Here is a 21,333-nt window from a genome sequence, read left to right as displayed (position 1 = left end):
ACTGGTTTGAACCGACTATTAATTTGAAGATAAACTGGCTTATTTTGTTTACTTGAGCGTTCTACTGCCAGAATGAACGGTGCCAGAGCTGACACTGTGGATAACTGGTCCAAAGCTTTGGATGTAGTTCAGTTACTTAATCTTCATTTTTACTGGGTTGTGACCTCTTTCGTAGCGCTAATCTAGGAAAAAACACAAAAACGTAAAGTATGGAGATGAGTTTTCCGCCCGACCACAACGATATAATGCATTATAATACTAAATCCATTGCATATGTATTATCTCTTTCTCTCCCCAGGGAAGTTCCCAACCTCTGCTGTCCCATGTTGCTCTAGCTGTGGCCAGCAAACTCACGTCAGCCCTGTTTAGTGCTGCCAGGTCTGTATTTGTGTGTGTATGTGCTCTATTCCTGTGAGTTCACAGTACCCAGTACATCGTCGCTGTCGGGCAGAAACCTCTTCTAACCTTTTCTGTTTTTCCGTAATTTAATGCTCATACTACAGCGTCACACAAAAGTAACAGATCCACAAGCTCAAAATGTAGATCTGCTACTTTTGAATTTGAATCCTGAAAAGTAACAGTTTTGGACATATGAGGTTCCCAACCGACAGAGACAATATACTCAAGTAAATACAGAAGTATTCAAAACTACAAATTATGAAGTACATTTTCATAAATTGAAGTACGCTATGACATGTTGTGGTCTTTTAGATAGACTATATTTGAAATGGAGTATAAGTGGATAATTCATAATATATTTTTGTAAGGCTGGCTCCCAAGAGAGTCCCTTCCTAGAAATGTAGTGTAGTCAATATCTCTGTTTGAAATGTAGCGTGAAAGTCAGCAGCTTACAAGAAAAGTACAGTACTCAAGTAAATGTACTTTGTTACTCTCCACCACTGCATTATTGCTGCTACGGCACCAGCCAACAAAACGGTTAAATCAATACTGAATTATAGCCTGTTGTCCCCAGGCAGTGTCTCCATCCATACCAGTGTATAGATTCCTCTCTCCACTGTTTCCTTTTTATATCTCACTTTTCATTTCATTACCACTCTGACATAGTGTATTTTCATTTCTCTGCTTATCTTTTTATCTTGATCTCTCGCTCTGTTTCCCTCTTTGTCTCTCAGAAAGTTAGATTAATTAAAGTTAGATTAAAGGTAGGGTAAGTGATTTTCTTTGGTTAAAATAAGTGTTAAATAGCTCTATATTATGATAGTACTCTAGAGTGTTTGTTCAGTAAAAGGAGTCTCCTTGTCTCTCCAGCTCTTTATAAAACAGAAAATGCATTTTCGTTTCAGTTTCAGTTTCATTCCCAATTTTATCCAATCAGGATAGAGAACTCAGTCAGGATATAGATTAAACAAGTGAAATTGGAAGTGATGACACTAAGAAATGAGCAGGCAAAATTGGAACTGGAACACTATAAAAATGAAGCTTAAAATGGGTACTTTCTCCTGATTGGCTGAGATTTTGACACCTAATCAAAGTGAAAGTGATGCGTGCCCACAGAAAGTGAATGGGTGATGTCTACTTGGTACCCACAGTGAAAGAGCATGAGGATGTGTGCCTTGAGGAGTCTGTCCTCTCTTGGTAGAAGGCAGCTGGCTAGTGGCTACACCGTGTCATTTATGGCGTTTTGGCCTTTCTTCCCGTGCCTATTACTCAAAGTGAAAGAATGATGCCTGTTTGGATGCACATGAATCGACTGTCAACAGTGTGGGTCTATCTTTTCCATGCCTACGCACCATTCTTACCCTTTTCACCCCTAACATGCTTGCATCATGGCTGGTATACAGTAAAAGGAAGAAAGGAAAAATAATAATTCTTCACCCACATGTCAAAAACAGACAATGATGTCTTTTATTTTCATTTCATTTGCATTGAACTCTGTATGCGTGTCTCAGTGGGTGGTTAGGTTGGAAGCACAAGAGTGAAGAGGAACCAGCTCAGAAACAGAAGCCCAAAGTGGAGCCAGCTACACCCCTAGGAGTCAGGTAACCAATCACTCTCCCTTATATACATAATGTATGTTGTTCTTAAATGAAGAAATGTGATTAGCAGGTGAAAGGGGTTACATAGGTTGGGAGCAGTTTTTGCAAAAGCACCTTTTTGGAGAATGTTGTGGTTTCTTGTGACAAAGTCTTCATTTAACGATTCTCTTGGGCAGGTTTGGTCTCCCGGACTCTCGTCGCCACGGGGAGTCCATCTGTCTGTCCCCCTGCAACACGCTGGCCGGTGTGACAGACGACTTTGGCCGAGTCACACTGCTGGACGTGGCCAGAGGCATCGCCATCCGCATGTGGAAGGGTGAGGGGAAAGGAACATGTTACGATATCCAGTAGGGGAGAAACTATCAGTCAAAATGCACTTCACCAATATGAGAATGCTTCATTGTTCTATATTATAAAATTAAAAGTTATGTTTTGTTTGCTGGATAATCATATTAAGCATTTCAAGAGATGTACCATCATTATTTTAATAATGTATTATAATTGTTTACAATTTTACAGTTTGTCATAGTTGCAGAATAATTGAAAAATTAATCAACAGATTCATCCTCTGAGAACATAATCATTAGTTGCAGCCCTAAATATTCAGTACATGACATTTCTAGTATTTTAGGCGCGTCCATTGAGGAGGTCATAAACGTATTTGTCTTCTCTAGGTTACCGTGATGCCCAGCTGGGCTGGGTGCAGGTGTCTGAAAGGCGAGGCGAGCGGGAGTCGTCCCCCTCAGCACCCCTCCCCCGACGCCATGCCCAGTTCCTGGTTATCTACGCCCCCCGCAGGGGGATCCTGGAGGTGTGGGGCACGCAGCAGGGTCCCCGGGTGGGGGCTTTCACCGTGGGCAAACACTGCAGGTGTGCACTCATTCTCAAGTCTCGGGTTCAAACTGAGTTATAGATTTTAACACATCGACCGCCAGAGGTTAATCTCATAATGTACTCACCAGTGCCAAGGTGTTTTTGTTGTTTTTTTGTTTTTTTCATGTCGCCATAGATCTTGTTAAAATCCTTAAGATTGAGATTGAGCCGGTCTGTTTACATCCGCGAGATCTCCCTGTATCTCCCAGTGAAAACCACGTGTCAAACGGGGCATCCATGTTTGAGTTAGAGCGGATTACGTTAAACAGTGAAATGCGAGGAGAAAAAACTACAGGAAGAGAATTGAGTTTCAGTTTCGTCTGTAGAACGAGGGCGGACGTGATCGTCAAAACCGGATCCCAAATAATTCCGTTTCCGGTCATCAAACCGGAAACGGAAGTGGATCAAAAAAAATCCGAAAGTGCACCCGGACCGCGCATGCGCGAAAAGACCGCAGCCCGTAGGGCTACGGTCTCGGCGCTTAACAGTTGGATTTAACGGACCGTAGGACTACGTTCTTGGCGGTTAATGTGTTAATGAGTGATAGGAAAACTGTAATATTATTATCAATCATATTATCTTATATTATTAATTCTATTGTTTTATATAGAAAATAATTAACTTCCATCATTATCTTCCATTTCTCTGTTACTTCCCATTTTAAATAAAACATGGAGGTTTTCTAGAGCAGTGGTTCCCAAACCTTTTAGCTCAAGACCTAAAAGAGATATTAGACGTTTGCCCGGGACCCAAACTAGAGAAAATAGCAGATCTACAAGCTCACAACGCGTTGCTTCGCGCCGCGTTGTCAGCTTGTAGATCTGCTATTTTCACTACTTCTTCGACTTTTTTATTTATTTATTTTTATTTGATTTATGCAATACTTTTGAAAAATGTTGAAATTGTTTTCAATTGATGAATTGTTTTGATTTTGAAACTTTTTATAATCTTTTGAAAACAGTGTTCAAGAGACAAATCAAATATCAAAAACTGGCCCATAAATATTGAGATAAGACTTTTAGGTCGTATCACCCAGCTCTGGTTCAAACAAAGACAACTTCCCGTTTTTTTCCTCAAGAATGTACACCAAAATAGCAACAGCATATCCTTTATCTCTTTGTTCTTCCAGATTGCTGTATGCCGGCTACCGTCTGATGGGGGTGAACAGTGTGACCAGTCAGGGCTGGCAGCTCCATACCCAGCAGGTGTGTCTGCTGGACCCCACCACCGGAGCTCTGAGGACCATCACCGTGCCCTTCCACCTGGCCCTCAGGTTGACACTTCTACTTGTTTAACCACATTAACCCTGGTGTTCCTATTTTGGGACAAATTTTAGTTTTTTATTGCAAAAATAGCAGATCTCCATCTCACAAGGCATCGCGATGTGTTGTGAGCTTGTAGATCGTACGACGAGATATATAATATAGTTAACATAAGTGGTTAACTAGGGCAGCTGTTTGACATACAGTTATCCGCTCCCTCAGCCTCGTATCTTTTTTGTCCTGCCTTTGCTGAGCATGTCCTAGCTCTTTCTTTCAAACAGTTACTTACACTGGTACCTTACATTCAGTTGCAACTGAATGTAAGGTACCAATGTAAGTAAGTTGATGAAGAGCCTTGCTCAGTGGCACAATGACAGCATCACATCATTAAACTTCAGTACCCAGATTTTCACAGCCTATGGATTTGATTTGTGAACCTTTGTCACAAGCCCACTGCACTTGATGAGAACGATGAAACCGCTGGAGGGGGGGCGAGGCAATGGGCTCACATCATGCATTCTCTGGCTGCGCACCAATGAGGAATGAGGAAATCTTATAAATTGTTGTGCAGGATTTTTTTATATCCCTTTAAATATATGTATGGCATGCAAGCATCTATGCACAGAATAGGCAAACCTAATGTTTGACCTATCTGACCTAGTGACAAGAAGAGCGAGCGAGCCAAAGACATGCACCTGCTGAAGAGACTGGCCACCTTACTGAGGAGCAGAGAGGTGGAGCCTGGTAAGACATGGAGTCGGGGATGAGGCTAGATGGAGGCATTAGAAATGTCTCACTGAACTGACTTGTCTTTGCTCCTCCTCTCTTCAGACATTTTGGAGAGTGAAGCCAAGAGTGTGCTGCTAGAAATCAAACACCCTGCCATTAAGAAGCAGGTGAGGAGGACACACACACACACACACACACACACACACACACACACACACAATTAACCGACCAGGAGAATGATATGAACGTGCTTCAATATGTTTCATTTTGTTTATCTTTAGGCATTGGAGTCTCTGCTGTCCAATAAGAATGCTCCCATCTCCTGCCTGACCAGTGTCACGCGCGCCTTACACAACAGTCTCAAGGAGCGAGGTGAAGTGTTGCAGCTCTCTTGTGTGTACACTCAGGATTTTTCCACTGTTCGAGTTTTGCAACCAGCTCAGTGGCTCTGTGGTTGGAGTGTCCGCTCTGAGATTGGGACATCAGGGGTTCAATCCCCAGCCATATAAAAGACTATAAATCCCTGCGACATATTAGCGTCATGTCCAGGAGATGTACTTGTACATCAAGCTGCCTCACACTAAGAAAACATGAGTTAGACTCCTGACCTATGGGCCACATGGCTCAGGAACCGTTGGTTCCCGAGCCTGGTCTTCTTTACTTAGATGTTTGCAGTGACAGTTACTGAAAGGTGGGGTGAATCATGGATGTATTTCAATACATTTTACGTATTGAGAGGATTTTCTTAGCATCAAGAAATATAAAAAGAGAAAATCCAAAGTATAAGGTTGCAATGCTCTCTGCCTTCCCAAGCTTTCAATCAAATGAAGAGCTCACAATCATGTTTACTACAGTATATCTGTGTACAGCTCTGGTCTTCATTTTCATATGCTTGCTAATGTTTGTCTGTACTGTGTGTTGGTTTTCTGTCCATTGTAGATCCTGAAGCTGTGGATGAAGCGTTGCTTCAACTCTGCTCCTCTCAACTCAAACTGCTTCAGCTTTATTCAGACATCCAACAGCTTCAATCTGCCACAGACACAGAGCCATGCCCTGACACTGTGAGGACACACACACACACACACACACACACACGCACACGCACACGTACACGCACACGCACACACACACACGCACACACTTTAAATTATTAGACCTGATCAAGATCCTTATCATCGTCACATACTGACCATTCGTTGTCTTGGTTCCACGCTAGGTGGAGTCCCTGGAGGGCCTCGAGGTGGAGTTGTCTCGCTTGGCTCCCACCCTGGAGCGCTATGCCCAGCTCACCCTGCGGCCCAGTGTCTCCTTTGCCCAGGATTCCCCTGACCTTCTGCTGCCCGCCCGCACCTTCCTCTCTCAGCTGGAGTGCACCGAGGCTGGGGAGGTGAACGTTGTCCGCGGGTCTGATACAGACTGGAACCAGCTAGGTAAATACACACACATACACAGTACGCTAATAATATTAGCACTTTCAGCTAATTTTGTCAACATGATGCTAATACAAAATGTGCCTTAATAAAAAAAAAATTGTTCATATGTACAACCTATGATTAATGCTTTTTTTCATCCACAAACTCAACTAATTCTGGGAAATATAAATATTTGTATCGCTCTTGACTTTACAATCATACATCCTCCGTCACACCTATAGAGCACCGAAGTCCTGACGTGACTCGTTCATCCCCAGGTTTGCGGAAGTAATTTCTCTATGGAGAATAACATTGGGTCATCTTAGAATCGTCTCATATAAGAATTGTGGTCCAAAAATAAACACAGCGTGTCGGCGTTATTGTCAGGGAGGAGGTTCTGTATCGTTTATGATAGTCAGTCACTTATATTTGATACAGTCTGTTTCTGGCGAAAATGTAACTAATTCGGCGGAAGTAACATTAGCGTTTTCTCACCGTCAGTTGATGCTTCATATCCATAAGAGTCAACACGCCGGGGTCATTTGTTTATTTTTGGAACACAGTTATTATTTGACGCGATATTAAATACGTCTATGGGATTCAGAACGGGGGTGGAAAACTGCGAACCAGGTAGACAAACAAAGGATGTGTAAATGACGTCAGACTTCGGCGGTCTATACTGTTGAGCGTATAGGTGGCTGAGAATGTGTACTTGTGTCCTGTGCAGGGAGCTTCCTTTTATGGGGATGTCTGTGTGGAGAGAGCCCGATCCACAGGGTGTGTGACACACTACAGCAGGCAGGAATCAGTCCACAGCAGCTACTGGTAAGACAAAGAGAGATGGAAGGGATACATCAGTGGTTCTCAAACTTGTTCATTTCATGCACCTGGTACCATGACCTTGTACCACCCACATTTAGAACAAACATGGGAAAGTTCTCATTCTACTGCTATGCTACCTAAATGTGGAATGCCCTGACACCATCCATTAAATGGTGTGTAATACTGGTTTCTTTCCAAATTGGCCTGGAAAAAACATCTATCAGGACACCAAAAGGGGAGGTAAATGTAATTTACCCATCTCTTTTGTACATATAGTGTTTGCAAGTCCCCAGGACTTTTTTTTTGTGTTATCCTTTTAGCTTTAATGTCTTACTTTACCACATGCTATTTACATTTCTGACTACTAAAGTATTCATTCAATCAATCAAAAAAAAAGAAACATGCATGTTATAATTGGGCCATGGACCCCAATAACTCTTGAGAGTGCACAATGGGAATTATAGAACCATAATAATAAGGGTCCATTTGGTTCTTAAAGACGGGGTGCTGTGATTTTCAGTGATCCCCCCCCCCCCCTAAAACATAATCATCAGGTATTATGGTTATACTAGGAGGAAGATTTTTTTCAAAAAAGTGTACAGAAATTGTTAAAATTATCTTTTAACCATCAGCCGGGGCGCCTGATGGAGGGGAATGGAACTGGTTGGAATAACGTGTTCCTTCCACGCGCTATGTCCAACCAGGGAAACTCTCCCCTGTCAGGTGACAAGAAGGTCAGTTGGCTCTCATGCATTGAAGGAGGCATGAGCTCGGCCCTGGCCTCCCTAGGTTGGCAGAGGGAAGGTAGTGCCCAGGATTACATAGACAATTGGCACTGGGTGTGAAAAATAGGGTTACAAAATCGTGGGATAAAAATTAAATTAAAAAATATATACATATGTTTTTATGTGGACACGCGTCCAGTTCATTAAGTATACCTGGTTCTCACCTTAGCACCACCCACCTGTCCTGGTCCCTCCTCCTCCTCATGCCCACACCTGTTGTGTTATGATAATGAGGGGGAGGGTATGTTTTTACTATGTCACTAAAGCGCTGTTTCTCTATTGGCACGTTTGACCCTCAAGGTTTCAGCCTCCAGGAAGAAACTCCAAATAGTCAGAGAAGACATAAAACACCATAAAACCACCATCGGGGGACTTAATGAAGTTCTATCAACCTCATAGACACATGAAAAACAGAAAAGGTGCAAAAACATGGCACCAGCTCTTTAACTATCAGTAAATTAGCTGGGGAGTGGGGACCCCCTGGAACCGCCTCAAAGACACCTAGATGGATGAATAGATGGAGGGGAGAAGTGATGAGCCTGGGTTGAGAGGAGTGACCGTGATAATGTGGCCAGTACAGAGAGTTGGAGACTGAAGAATAGAATGTATAAATGAAGTGGTTAACCCTGATATTTTATGTGTATAAATTCACCCGTTGTCAAGTCCCGGCTGTGGTCCCGCCCCTCTTGCACAACGATTAGTTGCTGTTGCTAGGTTCGTTATCTCTCCATCCACTACCCTTGAAATACATTTTTTTGTTGTCTTTTTTTGTGTTTGTGTGTTTTTTATTTTAGTATTGATATTTTATTTATTCAATTCTTATTTAAAATTTAGAACAAGGAACATCTCGGGTGCAGTATAGTGACTGAGCTAAGGATTTTCTCTTATGTTTAGCTCGGAAAGAGCCTGCTGGTTGGTCGGTCAGGGACCAATCAGAAATTTGTGACAATGGGTGAATGAATGAATCAGTTGTTCAGTCCAGGACAATAAGAGGCCTCCGTGTTTGTTGTCTTCTCTCCTTGTGTGAAGTCTCTGTTGCTGAGCGTGTGGCTGCACAGGGAGAAAGATGTACTAAAGAAGCCAGAGATGGCCGCTAGAAACCTGCACGCTCTGCTCACCGCCCTTAGCAACATGAAAGGTGAGTGTGGAGATGTCTTCGCATACTTGTTTCTGGCTCCCCTCATTGATCCAGTTGAGTGTCGTTTTCCTCTTCTTACAATCTCAGGTGATAACTGTTGGAGATAATTTGTTTATCCTTTTCTGTTCGTCTCAAAGTTCACTGTCGAAGGCAAGTCAGCATGTCCGCACTTGAAAATGTAACTAATGCATCTGTTCGGGTGAGACAGTAATTGAGCTGAGGTTTTGTCACAATTTTATGACTCCCACAACATTGACACCAACTGTTAAACTGTGATCTTATCTATAGTGTCTGTGTTAATTCATTCATCTTAGTAGCTGGAGTGCCAATACGCTTTTATGTTTGTAGTTACAAAGTAACGGTGCTGGTTTTTGATGTTTCTTTGTGCATGGAAAACATACTCCAAACCTTCAATTTCTCATACAGAAATATATATCTATATTTCTGTATGAGAAGTGGCTAGTTGTCAGAGGACAAAAAAACAACAAAGTCATTACATTTGAGACTGTACTGAATCTAAACCTGCCTCTTCCTCTTATTCTTCTGCTGTCCACAGGTGCGGTAGAGGCTTCGTGGGACCCCCAGTCTCTCTCTCCCTGGTGGCAGCAGGTGCGCTGTGCCTGTGTTCAGTCCCACAGCGCGGCCGCCGCGTTGCTAGCTGCACTGGTGGCTCACCGCGCTGCTAAAACAAACATCACCAGCCTGGGAGACAGCAAGGTAGACAACGGGGACACATACACAGTACACACAGTAAAATTATCTTTGTTAATGTATGTACTGTGTGTACTTGTATCACTATAATTTTTTAGGGCCAAATGTCCCCACAACTATAGTAGAATTGGGAAGTAAACATTGTGAGGATAATGTTCCTAGTCCCCACAAAATAATGTGTTAAAAAGAGATTAGGAAAAGATTCAGTTTGGTGTTAGGATTAGACATTTAGAGGTTAGGTTTAGGGTTAGAGTTGTCCCTATTTTATACATAAATTGTGCGCCGATGTCATGCGCCGAAAAATTGCCGATCTATAAGCTCACAACAGCTCACAACGTGTCGCAACGTGACACGTTGTGAGCTTATAGATGTAGATCTAGATTTTTTGCCTATTTTCACTGCCATCCTGTGTGTCCTCTCAAGAATAGTAATATGTGTGTGTGTGTGTGTGTGTGTGTGTGTGTGTGTGTGCAGCTGCAGGCAGAGTGGGAGGCTGTGTCTCTGGAACTGGAGCAGTGGGCTGTGTGTGTTCGTCAGCTGGAGGACATGCTGGCTCTGCAGACCCTGCTGTGGGTGCCTCCTCCACATGGAACAGCATCGGGCAGCACACCGCCTCAGTACTCTGTGAAAACCCTGCTGGAGGGAGGACGTGGTAACACTAGCTTTGTACTTCAGTCGCGACACAAAGTTTTGGAATAGCCAACGCTAAAATCTAAAATGACGGATGCTTTCCCGGTTTTAACGGGTTAAACTCTTTCAAACATTCTGTCAGGCTTCTGTTGCTTGGAAGACATCGCCCTGTTTTTATAATGTGTCCGTGTGTGTGTGTGTGTATGTGGTGCAGGCGGCATAGCAGACAGCGTGTCAAAGTGGGTTTTCAGGCAGGACTTGGCCCCGGCGCGGCTGGGGGCCATCCTCCAGAGGAGAGGAGAGAAGCAAGGAGACCACAGCTCAGGGCAGACGGAAGGAGGAGAGGAGGCCAAAGACACAGAGTCCAACAGGACAGCAGGTCTGTGCTTGATTAGATCAATCACATACATACAGAACATCACACAGGCTGTTGTGTTTTATTTTATTTATATGATTCAATGTTATTAGGTTTTCAATTTAACACAAAAAAGTAGAAGATAAACAAAAGGCAGTTGTGTTTTTAATCACTTGAACCCTATATCGTTGTTGTCGGGCAGAAACCTCCTATCTCCATATTTTAAATGTTTTTTTTTTTCGTAAATGAATGCCCCTTGGGATGTTGACTGTATATGGCTTCTCATTACTTTTAGATGAAATGCAATGACACAAGCACTAACGCACCCGAATTACAGGGTTCACAGTGGTAGATGCTACTTCTAGCTACATTACTTGTATACACCAGGTTTTAAACGCCACGTTAAGTCAAGGGTTTAAACACCACTTTAATGGGATAGTTCACCCCCAAATTTACTTTTTTCCTATGGATTAATCACCCCATGGAGACTTGAATTCATGGATATTTTTTTGTTTTTGTCACATTACTAAGCCAATAATTTGATGACCAGGATACAAAGGAGAATCTTTGTGTCTCCTACCAGAACCGCTGCCGGTCATCACATTATTGGCTTAGGAATGCGACAAAAAACTAAAAATATCCATGAATTCAAGTCTCCATGGGGTGATTCATCGATAGAAAAAAAGTCATTTTGGGGGTAAACTATCCCTTTAAGTCAATTCACACCATCCACGGTTCTCTTCCAGAGTTGCTGGTGACCGTGTGCCAGCGCTTCCCAGACTCCCTCTCTTCTGACCTCCTGTACGCCCACTGCTGCTGGGAATACGTGGTTCAGTGGAACAAAGACCCCGAGGTACACACAGAGACGCACATAACGTGCCCCCCCACTGAACACACTGTTTTATACACGCACACATGTTACCTAATCACAGGTTTTAGCTGTCAGTGTTCCAGTAGCCTCTGGCACTCTGGTAGGAGTTATGTCTTGCTTAATAAGGACATATTTGACTCTTGTGGTGATCAAACCTTCACTCTCTGTTGTTCATTAAATTGTCCCTAATTGATCTTTCTCCCTGTCTTTCTCTTCCCAGGAGGGTCGATATCTGTGTTGGGCTGTAGACCACCTGAAGCTGGTTTCAAGTCCACACATCCAACTAGGTGAGTAGCTAGTTGGTAGCTATGTGTTCAGATACCATTATGAATGCTGCAGCAATTCTGTTACTGTATGTGACCACCTATTCATTGCAACGCAGTGGACTGCAATATTAGATTGTCTGAGAGTTGTATGGACATGTACACGTTCAATCACATCAATCACATTGCACTCTAATAATAATGAGGGGTGTCTTGTTTTTTACAAATACAATCAGCAAATTGTGACAGGGGGGAAACGATTGACAGCTTGAGTTTATGTCTGTATAATTAATACCATATGGAAGTGACAGAATATTTGTCTATAATGTGATTTTCTTGACAGGTATATCTTCCATGATGTGGAGCACTTTCATTGTCAAACGTTTCTCAGCGGCAGCCTTCCTCATGGAAAAGGTAAATTCACACGTATATACTCCTGTACCGTAAATATATGTAAAGTAATTTGACGATAAAGTGGGGAACTAGAATCTCTCGTCCTAATCTGAAATATTTCTTTTGTAGGTGGGAAAGGCTCCCAAAGATCGTTTATGTCGAAGGGTAAGGGTCTATTAACACATTAACTGCCAGAGGTATTTTCATATTTTTTTAGCCAGTGCCAGAGTTTTTCATTGGAAAAAAAAAAGTACTCAGGAGCCGAAATACAGCATTTTTAAGTTTTAAGTTAACAAGGAAGTGGATAGGAGTCTAGATCTTCAACTAATCATATCTCGCGGTTCGCGTAGATCTACGTGATTGGCAGTGAAGGTGTTAAAGACATATTTGACCTTGAACATTCTGCATACCACCTTGATCAGATGACATAACTAGATGTTGGGTTGTGTATCTATCACAGCAGGAGCTTGAACGCAGACTTTTCTTTCTCAATTGACAGTAGATTGTTCCTGTTCCTGCTGTTTTTGACCTCATTACACACACCACCACGACCACATTTCATTGTGGTGTTGTTTACAATGTGAGGTTACCATATTTTTGTAGTTGTTGCACTGAGTTGAGTGGATTAGGAAGGCATCAATAACGTTGCCATTCAACTTACATTACGTCTCTGTCGGGTGAAAACCTCATACGTCCAAAACAGTTAACTTTTCAGGATTCCAATAAAAAAAATTGCAAAAGTAGCAGATCTACAAGCTCAAAACGCGTCACATTTTGAGCTTGTAGATCTGCTACTTTTGATGCTTTTGTGTGACGCTTTAGTATGATCAAGTAGGGCGTTAATTTACGAAAAAACACGAAAAGTTAAAATATGGAGATAAGAGGTTTCTGCCCAACAGCAACGATAAGCGTGTGATAACCTTTGACAGCTACTCCACAGTTAGCTGCAGTTGGTCATTGCAGCAACAGACAACAGATGCATTTGTTTTAAGATGTATTTGCTGTATTATTTGCTGGCTGTAATAAGTGTGCACATGTCGGAGTAAAACATACCTATATTTTGATATGTCATGATGTGATGTAATGCCTAATAGCATATTTTCCATCTACAACTCAAACGCTTTCAGAATATATGTGAATATATCCCTAATGTATAGGTTCAACATTACCGAATTGGGCCTTTAATATATTTCCTAAAACAGTCAGTGCTGCTGTCAATGTGACACTGTGGACCCCAAACGTTGCGTGCTTTTCCCGTAGCCATCCTGTAAGAGCTGTGTCAATCAACTAGACAGAGCATAAAACCATGTCTCCACTGCTATTTGTTATCTTGGTGTTAAGGCTACCTGTTCTGATAAGATGTGCCACAAGGCATGGTAATGTTTCAGTTTTTTATAGATAAATGGAAGTGCCAATTGTAAGCTTTCACGGGATATATGAAAGTAGTTGACAAAGATAACGCATTTGAATATTGTTAAACTTCAAATCAAGAAGCTGAGAAATAGCCCGTCAGAGTTCTCACACCTCACAGCCACTAACACAGAGCGTAGTTCAAGGAGAAATTAGATTGAGAGGATTCTTTAACATTTAAACGTGTGTAATATGAAAACTGAAAAACTCATTAAATGTTTTGCCTACTTGCAGCACATTGTATCAGACCTTGTCACATTTGTTAAAATGTTTATATGACTGATTGGGCTCTTCAGGAAGAACATAGAAGGCATTGAGTTTTGAGTGTTGTCTTGCCATTCCATCTGTGCAGGACGTGGGAATGGGAGACAAAGCCATGACGTCCTTCCTGGGCTCCTGTGTCCAGCTGCTGCAGATCCTCATGGAGGTGACTGGAGTATTGGTTTACAATCACTGCCCTTTATCTTTTATAAATCACTATGTAAGTAAACAGACCGCAGAGGGAAGCATGGCGAATGAGCAGCGAACAGCATCAGTAGACCACAGCATGAGCCCTGAATGAACCCCGTTGGCTCCAGCACTATCCACGCCGAACAGCAATTCTTTATTTCTTTTCATTTTGAATAATAAACCCAACAATCAAAAACTACAGCTGATGGGATTGACCCCTGAAAGATTAAATCGTAGCTGTCGGTCAGAAACCTCTTATCTCCATATTTTAACTTTTTGTATTTTTTCCCAAATTAACGCCCTACATACATGATTCAGCGTCACACAAAAGCATCACAAGTAGCAGATCTGCAACCGCGTTTCAAGCTTGTCGATCTGCTACTTTAGCTATTTTTTTATTTGAATCCTCAAAAGTAACAGTTTTGGACATATGAGGTTTCCACCCGACAGAGACGAAATACAATATTATTTATTTTTACACTTGCGAGTTGCGATCCATAAAGTGAACGCTGTTACTTACTAGCCATGGGTTTGGAATGGAAGAGAACAATTTCAACTAGCAGCGTACCACAACAAACGGCCCTTGTGGCTTCTAAGGACTATAGTCAGATATTGCATGTGCTTTTTTTTTCTTTTTGCCGTCGGTCGTTCTGATTGCTGAAAGCCGCCCCAGATCCTTACCATGGCTTCATTTTAGCTACTCCAAACCCATGAGACCTAACCTCATAAACACAACCGTTGTTAACCTTACTCCTAAAACATAACCATCTGTAACCTAATGCCTAAACACAACCATTTTATCCTTAACCATGTGTGTATTTAAAAAATGACCGCCTCTAATCATACCTAGGGTCTCTATAAACCAGTGGTTCTCAAAGTGGATTCCAAGCACTCTCTGGGTTCCTTTAGGGGGGTCTAAATTGACCCTTATGAGTCTGTAACTCTGACAGTATACAAATGGAACGGTTCCATTTGTATTTTTGACTGGGAGACCTTGACATTTAACCATTGCTCTAGTCTAAACCATTGACATTTCATCTACATTGCAGCTACAGCACAAAGCCCATCATTTGACCCAAACACATCTAATTAAAACCTTTTGAGTGGTTCGTAGTGCTTTTACTGACCAACCAGAGCACCTGATGGCTGAATAGCATTTCCTGTAGGCGAACTGTCAGCGAAAATAACAGATCTACAAGCTCACGACGCACCGCGTTACGATGCATTGTGAGCATTGTAGATCGGCTATTTTCAGCGAAAAAAAAATATGTAGAGGGGGAAAAAGTAGGGGGGGGGGGAATTATGGACCACTGACCCGGACAACAAAGCCTATTGGGGTTAAGTGGTTAAATTCCCATGCCTTTCCCCTCATTACCAACCACTCCTTTTTTGTTTTTCCTTTTCCAGGCTGATTCGGCGGTGGAGGAGGTGCCCCTTCCGGAACTGTGTGTGGAGGAGGTGTGGGGCGGGGCCGAGGGCCCGGCGTCCATAGCTGAGCTGGCCCTGGAGCAGAAAGGGGTTCACTATCCTCTGGTCCAGCACCACTGTCTGCTGGCCTCGCTTCTGCACGCCACCATGACCTTCAGTCTGAGGCTCAAACCTCTCAGCCTGTTTGACAGCAAAGTGAGGACCGTGGTGGGGTGTGTGTGTGTGTGTGTGTGTGTGTGTGTGTGGTGGTGGGGTGGGGGGGGGTGGTTGTAGTACCATAGTCCTGTGGTTCTCAAAGTGCGGTCCGGTTTGACATAGTCCCCAGCTGAATGATTGATGTTTGTGAACCAAATGGACCCTTATGGGTCTGTAACTCTCAGAGTGCACACATTTGTGCACTCTAAGTCATTATTAAACAGTTGGATCACACTCTGACTAACACTCTATAACATCCTAGGGTAAGAATGCTTTCTTCAGAGACCTGACCTCCATCCAGCTGATGCCCAGTGGTGACATGGACCCTAGCCTCATCTCACTACGACAGGAGGTGAGAATTCAGAGAGATGAGATCACTTACAGAGAGCAAGAAAGGATCTTATAGAATTTTATGTGACATTAATCACTTAAGCCCTATTCACGTCGTGTCGTATAGCGAAAATAGCCGATCTACAAGCGACGAGCTTGTAGATCGGCTATTTTTGCGACTTTTTAACATTTTAGACTTCGGGGAATTTGGATTTTTTTTTTGTAAATGTTTGCCTGTAATGAGTTGCCCAAAATAGGGACGCCAGTTTGAAAGGTGTCAAATAGAATCTTTCCTCCCCTTCTTCTACCCATCGCTGCCCTCCCTCTCAGTTCCTCCTGCGAGTGCTAACAGCCTGGGTTCAAGCCCTAGACGACGCAGCCACTGCCTCTGCCTCTACGCCTCTCCCTGCCAGCGGGCCCAGGGCCGACTGGTGGCCCTCGCTGTGCCTGGAGCTGGGCTCCCTGCTGCAGGTCAACACCGACATCATCCGGAGGCACCTGGTCTGCGAGCTCTATAACCAAGGACTGGATCCCAGGGCTGAAGAGGTAGGACAGGTCACAATTAAGATAGGCAGTGAGGCGGCACCTGTCAACAGGAAGTGTTGGGCGGGAGGCGCTGCATCGGGTCAAAGGTCATGTTTCATCTAGACACAGGATCTGACACAAAGTTTGACCTGATGTTCAAGATTCAATTTATCCCCTGAGCAAGCAGGCAGGCTCTATTAGCTCAATGGTAAACATTTTAGCACTTGCGCAGGAAACCAGGTTCAAAGGTCCGGGGTAGAAGAGAAAAGTTACACAATGCAGTAGGGGTGTGCCTAATTTCACAAAACGATACGATACGATATTGGGCTCACAACTTCGATACGATACGATACGCACTTTTTTATTATGAAAATTAATGGGGGAGAAAAAAAGCAAATGCAAACAAATAATTCAGTTTTTGCATTATTCAGACATGCAAACTTGTAGCTTTTCAGCTACAATAGCCGTTTTGAATCCAAATAGGCAATAGTGTGACACCTGACCCGAAAAAAAACAACATTTTGTCACCGTTTTCACCTCGGGGCTGTTTGCATGCCTGATTATTATTCTTGTAAAAAAAGAAAAACGATACATATCGTCACGAAAACGTATCGCGATTTATCGCGGGACGATATATCGGCACACCCCTACAATGCAGCTTTAATCCATGCGTATCTTAAATATTTGTATGAGTGAAAAAACTGTCTAATAACGTGATAACCAACGTACACATCAGGTAATGTCATAGAACAGGGGTCTTCAACCTTTTACATTAACCACTTAAACCCTAGTATCCCTTTCCTGAGGACAACTTAAGCAAAAATAGCAGATCTACAAGCTCACAACGCCTTGTAGATTTTTGGCAAAGAGGTATTATGTGTAGAGGGAAAATAGAGCAGAAGTTTAATCAGAAACACAATTTTATACAATATAGAGGGGGTCCCTGCTTCATCTCTATCTCAGCTAAGGGGTCCTTGGCCTGAAAAACGTTGAAGACGCCTGTGATAGAATGTTCTGAATCTTTATCTTAAGCCAACTTGTCCTCCTCCTCCTTCCAGGTGATGTTAGAGGTAGAAGATAAGGACGTTCTGGGTTCTCAGCTGCTGGTGCTGACGGGCCAGAGGCTCAGCTACTCGCTGCTCCACAGTCAGACGCAGACCCAGAGTGCCATGGAGCTGCTGGCGCGCCTCCCCCCCACCCTCTGCACCTGGTTGAAGGCTATGGTAAGACACAGCACTTAAAAAAATATATATATAATTTCAAGGACCCAGTTTGATAACCGTTATTAGGCCACCACGGACCCCCATTTGATACCATTTTTGTATCTCCAGTTCCTCAATCTCTACATTGTAAAATCCTCAGTGTCAATGACCCGTAACCGTCAGTGAACCGTAACTAGTGTGAGTGAGTAAGAATAAGTAAGAGTCTGGATAACCTATGCATACATGAAGCCAACAAAGCGCAAGCTGTGTCTCATTTCAGTGGCGTGTAATTTGCAAATGGCAAAATGGAGACATGCATGACCTAAATAACACTAATAAATCATGAACGTCACAGGTAGTTCAATAATATACTGTGGAAGACATTGCTGATGGCCTGCAGTCCCAGGCCTGTGCGTCTTTCTTCCAAGAAGCGCCCAGTGCAGACACTGAATAAATGCCCTCCTCTCTGAACTAGACACAGGGATGCTCCGGATAAAATTGTGTATATTTACCCAAGTGTTGTACTTAATAAAATGTTGAGGTACTTTTACCTGAGTATTTCTGAGTACTTTTACTTTGGTACTTTTAAGTAAATGTTTGAATACAGGCCTTATGCTTGTAGGAGGGTATTTTTTATGTTGTGGTATTTGCTATGTTTACTCAAGTAAAGGACCAGAGTACTACTTCCACTTGCCAATAAGTTAACAAAATATATTCAACAGGCCAGCCCATTCATAGTACATACTTTTAACCATGTCATCTTGGCCCAGCATCCGTAGAAGTGGGCCGTGCAGACAGCATTAGAGGGGCGGGGCGCATCTTCAAAGTTCAAAAGCAGAACATGGATCAATATTTTAAAATACCATCCACAGCATGACTCACTTTGGCTGATGGTGATAAGGGCTGTCATGATTACAACATTTTTAGTTGACGATTAATTGTCATACAACTAATTGCTATTAACAGTTTAATTGTGTTCTTGGCGTTGAACATTGGAACATATGAATACAATTTTATGAGAAATAACTTAAATATACAAAGAAATTATGACATATTTAACTCTTAAGGTCCTTACACACCGGGGCGATTTTTTCGTGCGAATAATACGCTTTTTTTTTAAAACCTTATAAAGTCAATGCAAGCGTACATGGCGCGAAAAAGCGGAAAAGCGAAGCGAAAAAGCGTCTTTTAATTATTCGGAACGAGTCCGAATTTTGCGTATATTCGCACATTCGCCGGTGTGTAAGGACCTTTACCCTGCCAGAGTTTTTTCAGAACAGTCTGTAGCCTCTGCCAGGGTTTTGACCGATTTTGGTACCTTTTCGCATAGCCACAAAATATTTTTCTCAAGTATGATTGATCCCCAGAAAATTTCTAATCACAGATGAGATTCAGGTGTGGTTTCACAAATGTCAACGAGGTCAATTTGACCTTGTTGTCATGTGGTGTTTGATGTTTGAAAATAGCTCAAAACCAGTAGTTTCAAACCAAAAAACATTGTGAATTGTTTGTCCGTTTCAATTTTAACATTGAAGTGGATGGAGCAGCAAATCTTTGGAAATTGTTATCTCCTTATTCGTTTGGAATATCGAAAAGGTGTCAATACTAAATAATTTTTTTTTTTTTTTTCAGGACGTTTTTAAACGTCTTTGGCAGGCAACAGCTAATTTCTCAAAGACGTTTATAAACGTCTTTGGCAGTTATAGAGTTAAAGGTAGGGTAAGTGATTTTCTTTGGTTAAAATAAGTGTTAAATAGCTCTATGTCCTGATTGTACTCATTGATATAGAGTGTTTGTTCAGTAACCGGAGTCTCCATGTCTCTCCAGCTCTTTATTAACACATCACCCGCCAAGGTATTAAACATCGTTTGTTATCCCCTTGCCAGCGTAATTACCTTAATCCGATGATCCTTGAAACGGCGTGGAAGCGACATTGTGTACAAAAAAATTAGTCCCCGTGGGTAGGCGGAGGGATCTATGTATTCAGAGGAACAACAACATTCCAACCGCAATCCGCCATTTTGGGGCTACGGCCCGCTGAAAACGGTGGTTTTCAATGCAAAAAACAGCAACTGAGTTAGAGGTGTTTTTCTGAAAATCCCATAGTCAGGGCGGATGGATGTGACGTTTTTTGGAATGACGTCACATATACTTCTTCTCTGAGTGACGATGGATCATCCCAAAGCTGTGTTAATAGAACGACTTTATGCGTCCATGGTATTGTGTTTAACAGAAAATGAATTTTCAAGCCGGGATTCTAATTTTATCCAATCAGGATGGAGAACTCAGTCAGGATACAGTTTAAACAAGTGAAATTGGAAGTGATGACACAAATAAATGAGCAGACAAAATTGTCACTGGAACACTAGCTGATAAATGGGTACTCTTTCCTGATTGGCTGACATTTTGCCACCTACCTGAAAATGTGTTTTCTGTTTATTAAAGAGCTGGAGAGACAGGGAGACCCCTGTGACTGAATAAACACTATATAGCAATGATTACTATCTGATAGGCATGTAACGATTCACTCAACTCACGATACGATTCGAATCACGATTCGAGGTTCACGATACGATTTGTCACGATTTTCTCACGATTTTTTTAGCACATTTATTAAAAACCTTGATTATTTATTTTACAAAAATCATGTATTTTTTAAAAACTATATTTTCTCTTTTCCTCTTTTTAATATATGAAATTAAATAAAGCCTTTTTATTCATGAGGTACATGCATTAACTGACACATTAAGACATATACTTTTTTATTTGTAAAATAATAACTTTAAATATATAAGTCTATAAATAATAAACCTAAATAAATAAATGGATTTTGAAACATCTATCCCAGATGAAATAAATTATAAAGAAAACCTCTTCAAATAAACAAACTAAGGCTTTGCCTTGGGATTTACAAGTTATTTTTTTTTATCTCTGCTACATTCTCAGCATTCTGTATAAAACAACACATTTATGTAATAAGGGAAACTGTTTTAAACTGCTCCAAATGAGATTAGATAAGAATTAATTGATTAGTAGTATCAATGAAATTCGCTATATATCTGAAAGACAGTGTTGAAAGGAGTTTGACGTTGTCAGCAGTCTGATACAATTGTTAAATTAGATTATTATTCATTGCACTCTACAGCCTAGCAACGTCGTCAGACGGGGGAGGGGGTAAACGGTATAGTTTGGGCTATTCATCAATCAAATAAACATGTTTACATGCGACGCACATTTCCCTCTTTATGCAGTGCGATCGCCTAGTTGTTTAGATTTCATAACCTGAGAGGACGTGAACCCCTCTCTGCCGTTCATAGCCTGCCGTTGAGTGAGTGAAGTAGAGACCAACGCAAGCAGCTATGGTGGCCCTGAGGGGAAAAAACTAGTAGGCGGATAACAAGGGAGGGAGTCTTGACTCGATTGCGCCCTCTGCTGGTTGCATCGCGATGTCATATTTTATTGCATCGATTTAAATTGTCACCACTTTGAATCGATTTAAATCGATATACGATAAATCGTTACATGCCTACTATCTGAATATAGAGCTTTAAC

General features: G+C 42.1%; 1 protein-coding gene across 5 annotated transcripts in view; it reads left to right on the top strand.

Moving 5' to 3' along the window:
- Nucleotides 1-21,333, top strand: part of rab3gap2 (RAB3 GTPase activating protein subunit 2 (non-catalytic)) — a 48,262-nt gene that overhangs the window by 8,950 nt on the left and 17,979 nt on the right. For 3 of the 5 annotated variants that reach the window (XM_080414479.1, XM_080414478.1, XM_080414477.1), the window contains exons 11-34: nucleotides 299-378; nucleotides 1,911-2,000; nucleotides 2,174-2,313; nucleotides 2,672-2,867; nucleotides 4,000-4,143; nucleotides 4,794-4,876; nucleotides 4,964-5,028; nucleotides 5,143-5,233; nucleotides 5,801-5,922; nucleotides 6,078-6,291; nucleotides 7,001-7,098; nucleotides 8,910-9,018; nucleotides 9,575-9,735; nucleotides 10,204-10,381; nucleotides 10,574-10,738; nucleotides 11,461-11,567; nucleotides 11,806-11,872; nucleotides 12,192-12,262; nucleotides 12,371-12,406; nucleotides 14,004-14,132; nucleotides 15,509-15,724; nucleotides 15,987-16,076; nucleotides 16,385-16,600; nucleotides 17,638-17,802. In XM_080414479.1, coding sequence (XP_080270605.1) covers nucleotides 299-378; nucleotides 1,911-2,000; nucleotides 2,174-2,313; nucleotides 2,672-2,867; nucleotides 4,000-4,143; nucleotides 4,794-4,876; nucleotides 4,964-5,028; nucleotides 5,143-5,233; nucleotides 5,801-5,922; nucleotides 6,078-6,291; nucleotides 7,001-7,098; nucleotides 8,910-9,018; nucleotides 9,575-9,735; nucleotides 10,204-10,381; nucleotides 10,574-10,738; nucleotides 11,461-11,567; nucleotides 11,806-11,872; nucleotides 12,192-12,262; nucleotides 12,371-12,406; nucleotides 14,004-14,132; nucleotides 15,509-15,724; nucleotides 15,987-16,076; nucleotides 16,385-16,600; nucleotides 17,638-17,802 — 3,033 coding nt within the window. The remainder of the gene's footprint in view (nucleotides 1-298; nucleotides 379-1,910; nucleotides 2,001-2,173; nucleotides 2,314-2,671; nucleotides 2,868-3,999; nucleotides 4,144-4,793; nucleotides 4,877-4,963; nucleotides 5,029-5,142; nucleotides 5,234-5,800; nucleotides 5,923-6,077; nucleotides 6,292-7,000; nucleotides 7,099-8,909; nucleotides 9,019-9,574; nucleotides 9,736-10,203; nucleotides 10,382-10,573; nucleotides 10,739-11,460; nucleotides 11,568-11,805; nucleotides 11,873-12,191; nucleotides 12,263-12,370; nucleotides 12,407-14,003; nucleotides 14,133-15,508; nucleotides 15,725-15,986; nucleotides 16,077-16,384; nucleotides 16,601-17,637; nucleotides 17,803-21,333) is intronic. The other 2 variants (XM_080414481.1, XM_080414480.1) reach the window with 1 other exon arrangement.

Source organism: Gymnoscopelus braueri (assembly GCF_963280865.1).
Source record: "Gymnoscopelus braueri genome assembly, chromosome: 19".
Classification (NCBI taxonomy): Eukaryota; Metazoa; Chordata; class Actinopteri; order Myctophiformes; family Myctophidae; genus Gymnoscopelus; species Gymnoscopelus braueri.
Note: the sequence above shows the minus strand (reverse complement) of the source record. Positions and strands in the feature narration are given on the sequence as shown.